General features: G+C 34.2%; 1 protein-coding gene across 14 annotated transcripts in view; it reads right to left on the bottom strand.

Annotated features, from left to right (window-relative positions):
• Window positions 1-14,083, bottom strand: part of Atg4c (autophagy related 4C cysteine peptidase) — a 65,434-nt gene that overhangs the window by 6,664 nt on the left and 44,687 nt on the right. For 13 of the 14 annotated variants that reach the window (XM_020163301.2, XM_074079905.1, XM_074079903.1 and 10 more), the window contains one exon: window positions 10,484-10,603. The exons of the other annotated variant lie outside the window; for it this stretch is intronic. In XM_020163301.2, coding sequence (XP_020018890.1) covers window positions 10,484-10,603 — 120 coding nt within the window. The remainder of the gene's footprint in view (window positions 1-10,483; window positions 10,604-14,083) is intronic. 14 annotated transcript variants of the gene reach the window in all.

Raw genomic sequence — 14,083 nt, forward strand, 5'->3', positions numbered from 1 at the left:
CAGCAAGAGACCCAGGAGATGATCTTTTCTTCTCAAAACAAAACCTTTTCCACTAGTGTCTGCCACCATTACACCTCAGTATGGAGCAACCTACACCCATGTGGTGGATGGTCACCATTACACCTCAGTATGGAGCAACCTACACCCATGTGGTGGATGGTCACTACACTGGAGATATATACAATGTAAGAGTTAGGTTCTAAAGTTAGCCCACAATGTGAAAATCAAATATAGTCAAAATCACTTTTGAAAAGCCCTTCAATTGTCTAAAGCATGGTATGCATAATCTTATGCATACAACCCTGCTCAGTAACATGTAAATGTACAATATAGAGTAACATACAGTAAACTGAGCATGGTGATGCCTATAATCCTAGCACTTGGATGGCTCAGATAGGAAAATCAAGAGTTCGAAGCCAACCTAGGCTACATATTGAGATCCTGTCTCAAAAAAAACAAAAAAGAAAATAGTGACTTATATATATTAATATACAATAAAGAGTACACACAGAAAAATATATTTTATCACTCTCTTTACTACTCAATTTTAAATCATTGTAGCCCAACTTTTAATCCTCCCTGTACTGAAAATACTCTGTTCTAGCCGTCAAATAAAAGGTCTATTATTAGCTCCTATATTCTTATTCCTATAATAATCAATACTCCTGAGCATTTCTTTCTTAAAATATCACTTCCTTTGATTTTGTAGTATTTTGCTTTCCTATTTCTCCTCCTAAACAATTCTTTTTCATCTCATCCTTCATCAACTCCACTCATTTCTGGATTTTTTATATCCCAAAATGTAGCTATTAATCAGTTATTGATCCTTTATCTCCACTATATATTAACTCATTCTATATTCTCTCCCTTAAAAAATATTGTCTGCTCTCTTAGACTAGGGGCATAGCTCAAGCAACATATGTATGTATGTATGTATTATATATATATAAAACACATACATATATAATATATAATATATATACATATATAATATGTATATAATATATATTACATATACATATATATGTATATATATATAATCTCTCAGTTTCAACCATTTCTCTGTTAGGTTTTATTATCATTTATTTTATACAGATGAAGGGAGTAAAATATTGAAGGATTAGATAACTTCTCTAAGACCACACAGCTAGTAACTGACAGAGCCAGAATTTGAGCACAGGTTATCTGGTTCTAATATGACTACTATTCTATACTGCCTCCAACATTAAGTAGAGGTACATTGCAATATCAAATCAAATTGATCACAGCAAAATAAAATGATCATTTCTTCCTTCCCAAATTAGCTCCCTTCTAGACTTCTGTATTTCCATCAATGGTAACATCATTTAAATTAATTTGTAGTAGTTTTGCATCAAGTGACAAAAAATAAAACCAGCAACAAAGGTTTAAAATACTAGGAACTGTTTTATTATCATAACAAAAAGTCTGACATTAGCTTTGTGTAATATCAAATGAACAGTTTCTACAATGTTCTTGGCCTTACCCTCCTGATCACAAGAGGGTTGATAAAATCCTAGGTATTTAGTTTGCATTCACAGCAAGGGCAAGTGGATATAAGAGCAGTGACAGCATTGCATTTACATCCCATTTCATCAGAACATTCCAGAAACTCCCAGCACACATATACTTCACTGACCAAACTGTATCTAAATAAATGGGAGACTACAAAAATGAGTATTTCTGTGAGTATACCATCACCCCAAACACAATCAGGACAAGTAACCAGTGATGTTCATATACCATTCAGAGGTGAGAACAATGATAAAAATAAGAGAATCATGTGATAAGCAAAGTCTTCTTTAGGTTGTGTGGTCAGAAAGGGCCAAGCTGAATCCTGAATAACAGCAACATGCCAGACATAAAAGCCTGGGTAAAGAGCACTCTAGGTAGAGAAATCAGTTGGTGCAAAGGCCCTAGGATGCCAGCGCATATAGCATATTCAAAGAACAGAAAGGCCATTGTGGCTTAAGGACAGAAGAATAATAGTAACAGTGGTACACAGGGTTAGATCTCACAGGTCCTGATAAGCCAAATCAACAAATAGTTCAGGCTTCATTGTTCCCTTAAATATTTAACCTCATAACCATTCTACCATAAATTTTCCATAAACTCTGTTTCTACAGAGTTTCAATGATTTCTACAGAGATTGGATGATTTTTTTATCATCCAATCACCCTTCACACTCCCTTCCTGATTATGTACTCTATCAGCCCTTAAAGTTCCATTCCAAATCCCACTGACATTATCTCAGACTGCAGCACCTATTCCCTTCTCCAAAGTCCTACACATTGATCGAGTGTAGTATAAGGACTGCTGATATGGACTATGGAACTAGGCAGTCTCAGCTCAAAACCTGGTTGATACTTATTAACCCTGGGCAAGTTACTTAACCAGACTCTCATTTTCCTTAGTTGTAAGATGTCAGTAGTGATAGCATCTATACAACAAAGATGTTGTGCAGATTAAATCAGTTAATATAAGTAAAGTACTTATAAGATTGCCTGGCATCTAATGTGTTGGCTTTATCATTATTACTGTCATTATTATTGTAATATTAGTCTTCTAGCATTTATTAAGTATACTCTTGTACAGTCACTTATCTTCAATATCCATTTCATGTCTTCCAACTAAACTATAAGTCCCTGAATAGCTTAAAAGAAACCAGAGTTCCTGTCATTAGATCCCAGAAGGAAAAAAAGACATATGAAAGAAGAATATCCTTCAGATTTTACTTGAGGAATACAGAAGGAGGAGGACCTCTAGGAAATATAATCATGAACATAAACCTAAAACACTAACGTGATTTCAAAAAGACGTTTACCAAAATAGTGATGGGCATGGGAAACTGTGTGCCACTGGAGAAAATGGAAATGTTTAGCCTAGAAGAAAAAGCAAACTTATTCTCTTACTCTGTGAGACGACAGAATAAAATTCACATGGAGGTTGATTCTAATCCAATATAAGAAAAGCTTTTTTTGTAAAACTATAGAAATGATCTAAAAATTGAGAAGACATCCATGAAACATCAGTAGTTCTCTTATTACCTGAAATAAAGATTAGGTAGCCTATTGTCTGGAATATGGATTGATGTATAAATAAGAAACTATATAATGTAGTGCACATGAGCACATATTTTTGAGTTACTATCTGAAGTTTGAATCTCAGCACTACCATTTATAAGTTGTGACCTTTGTGAAAATTACTGAACCTTTTTAAATGTAAAATTCCTAATTTGTAAAGTGAGCATAACATTACCTACCTCAGGTTTGTGTAGACTAAATGAGATAATGTATACAAAGTGCTATGCATGGTACCTGACCTATGGTGAGAACTCAACACATGTCAGCTTTTGACTGAATGATGTCTCTAGCATTCAATGCTATAATATAAACTTTGTTTTGTAACTGGAGGACAACTGGCCATATGCAATCTTTTCCCCCTAGGTTGACATTGTTTCCATAATTAAATGATTACTTTCCTATCATTCACATTTTTCCTTGCAATTTTCTGGCCTCAGACACCAACACTAGTAGGTAATATACTTATCTTTGAAAAGGAATATCTTATTTGATAATAATCACTAGGGTGGAAACAGGTGAGAAAAGGAAGGGAAAAAAGGGTGTGAGATAAAATATTCTACATCAGGCCATTTACAAGACAGAAAAGCAGAAAAGATACAACCTCAATTTACAAGATGGGAAGGAGATGTGTTGGCAGACCTAAGGAGAATGAATAAGTTCATCTTGCAGAATTTGGAAAGGAATGGTATATAAAGGTGCAGGCATTATGGAAAGCAGAGGTAAAGACAAAAAATTAAAGAAACTGATTAAAAACCTACACAGACTAGTTTTCTTCACCACCCCCAAGCCAAACCCCATATAGGAAAATATTTATTCTTTGAAAAAAATGAATAAAGATATGGATGGTGGTACATTAGGCATAGTGATGACCTCAGAAGGAACAAAAGAAACAGAAGAAAACTTTTAAAATTTCCTCAGGAAAAAGAGAAAACACATCCTTAAAAAAGAAGAGACTACTGTGCAAAAGGAATATTAGAAAAATACAAATAACACTTATAGACCTAATTTGATAACTGAAATTTAAGAAAAGTAGAAGAGTTAGAGAAAATAAGTACAAAATATGAAACATGAAAAGCAGAGGGAAAAAAGATAGAAAAATTAGAGAATTAAGAAGGTGCAACAGCTATATAATAAGTGCTCCAGAAATAAGGAACAAAGAAAACAAAAGATAGGAAATAATTTTTTTCAATTTCAAAAAAATTTTCCCAAACACAGGAAACAGGACAATCAGTGAAAGGAATATAAACTGAGACACATAAATGGAGCTTCAGAATAGTAGCTCCATTATTATGTAATAGTATTATTAATACTATTAATTATTAATAGTATTATTAAAAATAATAGTACTATTATTATGTAATAGTACATAATAATACATAATAGTACATATTTAGAGCTACTATAAACTAGGCAACAAGTCTATTTAATCTTTAATCTTCATAATGATGCTATAGAGTGGTAAATATTATTTTCATTACACAAGAAACCTCACATACAGAGAAGTTAAACAGTAAGTTCAAGGATATACAGCTATATATATGTGTGTGTGTACACACACATATACGTATATATACATTATATGTTACTATTATGTATCATAGAGTGCTGTATATTATATATAGCACATAGCATTATATATGGCATTAAATATGTATAGCATTTTATATATAATACACACACAGCAATTAGGTTGCAATTGGGATTCAAACCTGAAAACTTTTGGAGAAAAAAAAAGTTCTCATTCAGAGGAAAAGAACTCAGAATGGGATGCAGCTTAGAAACTAATTAGAAGGCTATTTCAATGTGGTATCTATACACAGTGGAATTTTATGCAGCCATGAAGAAGAACGAAATGTTATCATTTGCTGGTAAATGGATGGAATTGGAGAACATCATTCTGAGTGAGGTTAGCCTGGCCCAAAAGACCAAAATCATATGCTCTCCCTCATATGTGGACATTAGATCAAGGGCAAACATAACAAGGGGATTGGACTTTGATCACATGATAAAAGCGAGAGCACACAAGGGAGGTGAAAGGATAGGTAAGACACCTAAAAAATTAGCTTGCATTTGTTGCCCTCAGTGCAGAGAAACTAAAGCAGATACCTTAAAAGCAACTGAGGCCAATAGGAGAAGGGGACCAGGAACTGGAGAAAAGGTTAGATCAAAAAGATCTAACACACGCACAGGAAATTAATGTGAGTCAACTCCCTGTATAGCTATCCTTATCTCAACCAGCAAAAACCCTTGTTCCTTCCTATTATTGCTTATACTCTCTCTACAACAAAATTAGAAATAAGGGCAAAATAGTTTCTGCTGGGTATTGAGGGGGTGGGGGGGGATAGGGAAGGGGCGGAGTGGGTGGTAAGGGAGGGGGTGGGGGCAAGGGTGAGAAATGACCCAAGCATTGTATGCACATATGAATAATAAAAAAATAAAAATTAAAAAAAAGAAGGCTATTTCAGTTAAGGATGGTGTCTCAACAGGACAGCAGCAATGGAGTTGGTGAAAAGTGATCTGACTCTAGATACATTCTGATTGTATAATTGTGCATTGGATGTAGGAGATACAAAGGAGGTAATGATAATGACAAGGCTTTTGGCCTGAACAGACAGTACAAACTTCCCATGAACTGAGGTAAAGAAAACTATAAGTAGAACAGGTATGAGACAGATAATCAGGAGTTTGATTCTGCAAATGCACATTAGACATGCAAGGGATGTTGAATGACAGTTGGCTATATATGTATATATATACACACACACATATATATACATATATATATACATACACACACACATATACATAGTCTATAATTTGGAAAAGATGTTTGGGCTAAAGACAAGATCTTGGTTTTAGCTGACTTAGAATTGTTATTTAAAACTGTACAACTGGATGAGATCACCAAGATAAAGAAGTGATGAGAATAAAAGACTAAGCCCTAGGGTACTCCAACATTAACAGATTGGGGCCAAAGAAACTTAAGAAAAAGCAACTAATTATTGAATAGTAAAGAAACCAAGGCAGTATGGTGCCCTGGAAGTCAAGTAAAGGTGTATGAACGTGAACTAGGTGTCCACTTACATTAAATACTTCTGTTAGGACATGTGAGATGGAACCAAGATTTGACCAATGGATTTAGCATCATGGGGTCATTAGTGACTTCGCAAAGGAGTTCTGGTAGAGTGGCAGGTGAAGGCACTCAAGCGCTTGTTGACTAAATGAATGACTATACTAATGAACTACTGATTTTTTTTCCTCCTAGTCACCTAGATGTAAAACAGACTTGTCTGTGAGTGCTCCCTTTTCCTTGACCCCAAGTCCAAGTGGCTGCTTGATTTTACTAATTCTACATTCACAATTTTCTCAAATCATTTTCCTTCATCTCCAATCCCACAGCTTCTGCTCTAGTTCAGGTCTTTGATGAAGGGAATACAAACCAATAAAGAAAGGGTAGACTTTTTGATAAGGGACGCTGAAACAATCATTTATCCATGTGAGGAAAACATGTATGAGTTCTAAATGTGAAGCACAAAACTTATGGGGGAAATGTAGAATGTGTTTATGATCTTTGACTAGTAAAGTTTTCTTTAATATTAAACTTTAAAACCATAAGGAAAACAGAGTTATCAATTTGACTGTATTAAAATTAAAGACACCATTAACAAGTAAAAATAATAGCCTAGCAGAATATATTGGCAGCACATAGAGCCAACAAAGTTGTAGAATCCAGAATTATAAAGATTTTCTTCAAGTTAAAAAGTCCTACGGAAAAACAGAGAAAGCAAATGAGCAAGAAATTCACAAAAGAGAAACTGAACGGGCAATGAACTGGAGGAATGCTCACAGCACTATCAGAGAAGAATACATGCTAGAACTACAAAAAGATGCTATTTCACAGCCACGAGATTGGTTAAAGTTTTAAAGTCTGGCAATCTCAAGTGTTGTTAATAGTGAGAAGCACTGGAAATTCTTATTCTTCCTATGATCACTTTGGAGAGCATTTGACAACATCTAGCAAATCTAAAAATATGTGTACCCTATGTCCAACATTTCCATTCTAATGTATTTGCTGTATCTAATGTAATCCTAGCTAAAGTATTAGGCATACACAAAGAGTGATGTACAAGAATATTCTTTAAAATATTCTTTACAATTTAAAAATAAAATAAGCAATTTTAGGGTCTCAGAAACAAGCTCATGGCAATCAACAACAAAAAGTTTAAATAAAAAGGAATATATTGTAGAAGTGACTACTATCTAGAAAGTTTGATAACTATGCAAAGTAATATATGTTGTTTATGGATATACAATGTATGGGAATTCAGGTTAGAGTTATCAGTGGGAAGGGAAAAAAGGAATAAGACTAAAGAAAGATACTCACTTCAATTACAATGTAAGTTGTTATAAGCTCAATGGTAGAATAAAGGCATTTGTTATATTATTCTTTATATTTCTGCTTGAAATTTGAAAATTGATGTAATAAAATTAATAATTAGTATGCACTTCTTCAGCCTGGTATTCAAGTCTCTCCATAGTAATATTTTAATGTAGTTTCCTAACCTGATCTTTCACTGATTCCCATATCAGTATATCCTAAACCTTGGACACTTAACACAATCACCTTATTTTTGTTATATATTGCCATCTCTATTATGACTAAAAAATATTTTCCTTTTCATCATTTATAACTTAAGTGGCTTTGTACAGTCAATAAAAATGGGAAGTCACATGTTAAATATGCCAGTTACGATTTTTCTAATATGAGTATAAATATGTATATATTAAAATGTGTCTTAGCTTCACCTGAAAACATCATCAAGTATCACACTTTGGGTTGCAGCATCTTACACCAAGTGGCTCTCTTGGTGTACAAGACTGCTTGGGAGGCCTGTTAGAAGTGGAGGTTCCCAGGCTACACCCTTAGGGATTCTGATTCAGGTAGTCAGAAGGCAGAAATCCTGTCTGGGCATCCATCAAATTGGACTATTTGCCATTCTCTAGATGAGCTCTACAGTTTGCTTCTCCTGTACCTTCCTTCCTATTATTTCCTCAGATTGAAGTACTCCTCCCTCTCAGTAAGCCAATGGAAATTAAGCCCACATTTTAAGGCTCATCTTAAATATCACCATCACAATAAAGTACTTTGACTTGGATGTGACATCGCTCTCATTTCAACACTCTTCCTTCTCCTATCAATTTATTTCTATTTCCATATGAATGCTTACCATATTCATTGTAATATATGTCTACTTGTCTTTTTTCCTCTCCTCAAGCATAAATGTTACTTGAGGGCAGAAGCTTTATATCTTGTTCAAAAGTTCAGATTATATCTTGGTCATTTTATGCTTTGTATACAAGTTAGATGGATACTTGCTGGATTCTGCTAAACACTAAATTAATTTAATGATTCTTATTAATTTTTTAAATCACACAGCATAAAGAGAATATTAACAAAGTTTTACAAATTAAATGTGAGACTCTAGACTGCCTAACTTCATTTTCAAAATGAGAAAACTGAAGGTACAGCCTTATGTAAATACTTTTTTAAGTTGTTTTAATTTTTCAAGAGATGAAAATATCAAATTCAGATTTTAAGAAAAAAAAAACCTGCTTTACTTACAACTACCCAAGCAAAAGTAATGATCAAGTTATTAACTGACAGAGTTTTTGATACTGCTTACAAAAAGCTACTATCTTAAAAACAGCAAAGTTAATTGATTCTTATAAAATTCTCAAGTTTCAGAAGACGTTTCAGCAATTTCTCTTGCTTTAATAATGCATATATTCTTAATGCATTAAAAGCAATAATTTCTAATTATTATTCCAGAGTAAAAACCATAATAACTATTTTTAATCAGAGAACATCAATATGTAACTCATTTATAAATATGTTGTTTAATTTCGTAATAATAATCTGGTTTATTTCTATTCCAGTAGATTGCTCTGCTGTTCTAAACACACTTACTTTAAACAGAAGATAAACTAATGAAAACAGAGAAATGGGACTTAATGGAAAATGTTCTTCGACATCGAGGTGTATCACAGTGTGACCTGCATTTATATATTTTAGTAAACCCCAAGAATTATCAAACCAAAATACACAAATGTAAGCACTAATTTCAAGCATTAAAAGAAGGAAAAAATGGAGGCTACATGTTTTGCTCTGTTCACTTGGCTTTCCATGATAACAAGGAGAATGAAAAGAAGACAACTGTGAGAAATGAAAGGGTCTCACATGTCTCATTTTCTCTTCTTCTCATTTATTTTTCTGTCACATTCCAGTTAAATTTCCCTTTTTTACATGGTAGAGTAAGTAAACTAAACTTATTTTATATGAGATTTTTTCATTCTATTTTTACATTGTTAAAATATAAATTCAGCCTAGTATGTCAATTTTCTTGAATAAAATTAACAAGAAGTAAAACAGTAATAAAATTACTACTATTCCTAAGCACAAGTTAAAAATTCAAACAATGAGCTAGTATTGGTTCTACTTATAAAAAAAGGATAATCTCTAACTATTGTTACTCACAATCAGACTCCAATTATACTTACCCTAAAGGTATTTTTTTTTATTTCCTATACTAAACATAGGCTATTAAGGCTCTGTAAGTGTTTTAGCAGTACTCAAGAGCCAAAAACATGCAGAAGTTTAAAGGCAATAAGAAGTTAAATAAACCTATTTTAAAGATCCTGTACACAGAATAGATCAGACTAGACAAGCTTATTGGAAGGTAACAACACAGCTCACTTGATAAAGCAGTTCTGAGAAATCCAAAACTACCATGTCTTTAAAAAAAAAAAAAAGCAGCAGCAGCAGCACTTGGACTAACAAGAAATAATGCACAATTTGGCTTAATCAAATACTTCATTAATTTTTTTCTACCCCTAAGGGTTGCCCTTTAAAATCCTCTTCAAATAGAATATAACCTAATTGCTTGCCCAGGTCTACAGTTTGCAGGATTTTTATTTCAACAGTGCCACCTAGTGGAACAATAAATACTTTCAACTTGTTACTGGTTTCATTTGTCTTTAAAGGCTAACTCCCCAAATGAAAAGTTTTATTTTCCATCTCACAAAATTCCTAATAATATTAACATTAAAGGAGAAATTTTAGTGGGCCATGGTGGTAATCCCAGCACTCAGGAAGCTGTGGCAGGAGGATTGAGAGTTCAAGGCCAGCCTGGTCTTTATAATGAATAAGGTGACTAGCCTAGGCTACATAGGAAGAGCCTGTCTCAACAACTCTCAACCCCAATAAAGGGGCAAATTTTACAAAACATCAGAAGTTACACATTTTTTTGTCTTTTTTACAGGCTATTTATAGCAAAAATTAGGTCACTCACAAATGTTATTATATAATATTTGAAATAAGGTACCTTAGTGATTTCTTCAGAAGCTCGTTTGAAGTCCTGAACATTTCGACAGTAAAATCCTATTGTACAGCTAGGATCCATTTTTCGAAAGGACATCTTTTTGGGAGAAGGGCAGTGGAATGTCTGAAATTTTTTAAAGTTGTTTAGGATTAATTTAACTTTTCTTGATGGACTTAAGTATACACAAGAATATTATTTAAAATTTACTATCTAGCTTTCTTTCCAAACTATAAACACATTTCCAAATGATATTTTAGTTCTTTCCACTTGCCTTCTCACTCCTCTCCACACTCCCCAAAGCTTTAAAACACAAGATTCAACATTTTGTATATTTAATTCACCAAATCTCCACCTTAACTGACATTAGTGTTATTCTGCAAAAGAAAGCAAGAGTGGTATACATTTCTATGCTAACACAGAAAGGGAAGAGAAACAGTGACACTGAAATAGCATTTCTATGAAGCAGCAGTCAAGCCTATCTTGTCAGAGATCTTTTAATGCTAACAAACCTTTTCATAAGGATATCAAGGCCTTCTGAGCCAAGATACAGACTTAGGTAAATGTCCTGCACTGACAAAAACTCACCTGGCCAGTTTCAGAAATTGACAAAATTAGCATACAATTGTATACTCTTCCAACTTGCTCTTCTGATATGCTTTACTTTACGTCCTTGTCTAGTCCCAAACAAGGCACAAGGCTAAGCAAGTGAACCCACCCATCATGTCCTTGCCCTCTTTCCCCATCCTCCTATCCCTTTAAGTTCATGTCTCTAAATGGTCACAGTGTTCTACACATACAGATGGGCTAGGCACCTGTCTTACTTTCTCTACTCTTGCTGATGGAATTTCGCTACAAGTAGGGTGTGGAACCTTTAGGGAATACAAAAGAAAGAAAAGGACTATATAAAAGCTTATCATTCCAAACTTCTTGTTCTTCACCACAATAGTACAGTACTATGTTTAGAAGACACTTTTTAAAGTGCTTGAATTCTTGGATATCATGGCCTTAAAATCATTAATGTTATCAAGTTAAAAAAAAGTCTATGTAAAAATGTCGGACAAAGACTATATGTTCATATTTGTTACATCTGCATAAACTCTGTGAGGATATACAAAATTTAATGTTTGGGGAGAGGGAGAGAATTAAGCAGATGGGAGACAGATATGGGAAATTCTTCATTGTGCATTTTAGGTTTCTGAATTAAAGAATAAGTTCAATTAAGAAATAATCTAGGCTGGATTTGAATTTATAAATGTAGTATTTCCCTACATTCAATGCCTTAAAATTAAGGGACTTTAACTTGAAACTCTCAATTAAAATGTACCAAAGTAGGCCAGGTGCTATAGCTCATCCCTGTAATCCCATTTACTCGAGGCAGAGATTGGGAGGATCATGGTTCAAAGCCAGCCCAGGCAAAAAACTAGTGGAAACCCCCATCTCAACACAAAAGATGGACATGGTGATGTATGCTTGTTATTCCAGCTCATGGGAAGTCTAAGTAGGAGGATGACAGTCCAGGCCACTCTATCTCTAAAATGACTAAAGCAAGAGAAAAATGGAGGGGATGAATCAATTCAGGATACAATACATATGTACATGTAAATGTCATAATGAAACTTTCTGTATACATATCTTAAACAACAAACAAACAAGCAAACAAAAAGAATCATCAGGAATTAAAAAAAAATAACCAAAGTAGAAAGGGCTGGAGTGTAGCTCAAGTGACAGAGTACCTGCCTAGAGTTCAAACCCCAGTATTGTCTAAAAAGAAAAAAATGCAGAAAAGTATATAGACTGTCATATTTCATATTTGTTACATTCATGATGAATCAATCAAAGTCACTCTCTTTTCTCTCCTGTAGCCTGGTTACCTCATTAGTGTGCCATATTATCACCAGAGTAGATGCAAAATGCACATATTCAAGTTGCTTTTCTCTTATGAATAGTCCAACTGTATATTAGGTTCAGATCAAATAGTATGACAAGAAATATAGACCAAACAAATGAATTTTCAAAACTCTGACTTCTACAAAATATTTAACTAACACTTACTTTATATGTAAGAGCCAACCTAGCTAAACCAGAACCTCCAGGGTACTAGTCAACACAAGTATTGTCTTATTAGACTTTTCCTAATATTGTTTGACCTATTTTGTTTTCAAAGAGATTAAAGACAGGTCTGGAGAAGTAGAGAAAAGCTAAGTAAACATGTTAGGTACAATATACAGGAGTACATTAGGGTGTAAGATATTGTTCTGGATGATATTTGCAAGAAATTATTCTACATACAAGGTATCTAAAAACAGCCATGTGCCCAACTTATTCCAAACCAACAATGATGAATATTTAGTTTTTAATTACTTGAAGATAAAGAAGAGAGCCAAAAAGTTTGTATAAGGACCATTAACATATTTTTCACTCATCTAAGAAGGTGTCTTGTGCATAAATAAATGGGACCTCATAAAACTAAAAAGCTTCTGTTCATCAAAAGAAATGGTCTCTAAACTGAAGAGAACACCCACAGAGTGGGAGAAAATATTTGCCAGCTATACATCAGACAAAGGACTGATAACAGAGTATATAGGGAACTTAAAAAACTAAATTCTCCCAAAACCAATGAACCAATAAAGAAATGGGCAAGTGAACTAAACAGAACTTTCTCAAAAGAAGAAATTCAAATGGCCAAAAAACACATGAAAAAATGCTCACCATCTCTAGCCATAAAGGAAATGCAAATTAAAATCACACTAAGATTCCACCTCACCCCTGTTAGAATAGCCATCATTAGCAACACCACCAACAACAGGTGTTGGTGAGGATGAGGGGAAAAAGGAACCCTCCTACACTGTTGGTGGGAATGTAAACTAGTACAACCACTCTGGAAAAAAAATTGGGAGGCTACTTAAAACACTACATTGATCTACCATTTGATCCAGCAATACCACTCTCGGGGATATACCCAAAAGACTGTGACACAGGTTACTCCAGAGGCACCTGCACACCCATGTTTACTGCAGCACTATTCACAATAGCCAAGTTATGGAAACAGCCAAGATGCCCCACCACTGACGAATGCATTAAGAAAATGTGGTATCTATACACAATGGAATTTTATGCAGCCATGAAGAAGAATGATATGTTATCATTAGCTGGTAAATGGATGGAATTAGAGAACATCATTCTGAGTGAGGTTAGCCTGGTCCAAAAGACCCAAAATCGTATGTTCTCCCTCATATTCGGACATTAGATCAAGGGCAAACACAACAATGGGATTGGACTTTGAGCACATGATAAAAGCGAGAGCACACAAGGGAGGGGTGAGGATAGGTAAGACACCTAAAAAATTAGCTAGCATTTGTTGCCCTTAACACAGAGAAACTAAAGCAGATACCTTAAAAGCAACTGAGGCCAATAGGAAAAGGGGACCAGGAACTAGAGAAAAGGTGAGATCAAAAAGAATTAACCTAGAAGGCAACACACAGGTACAGGAAATTAATGTGAGTCAACTCCCTGTATAGCTATCCTTATCTCAACCAGCAAAAACCCTTGTTCCTTCCTATTATTGCCTATACTCTCTCTTCAACAAAATTAGAGATAAGGGCA

The sequence above is a fragment of the Castor canadensis genome, chromosome 7 (assembly GCF_047511655.1).
Source record: "Castor canadensis chromosome 7, mCasCan1.hap1v2, whole genome shotgun sequence".
NCBI lineage: Eukaryota > Metazoa > Chordata > Mammalia > Rodentia > Castoridae > Castor > Castor canadensis.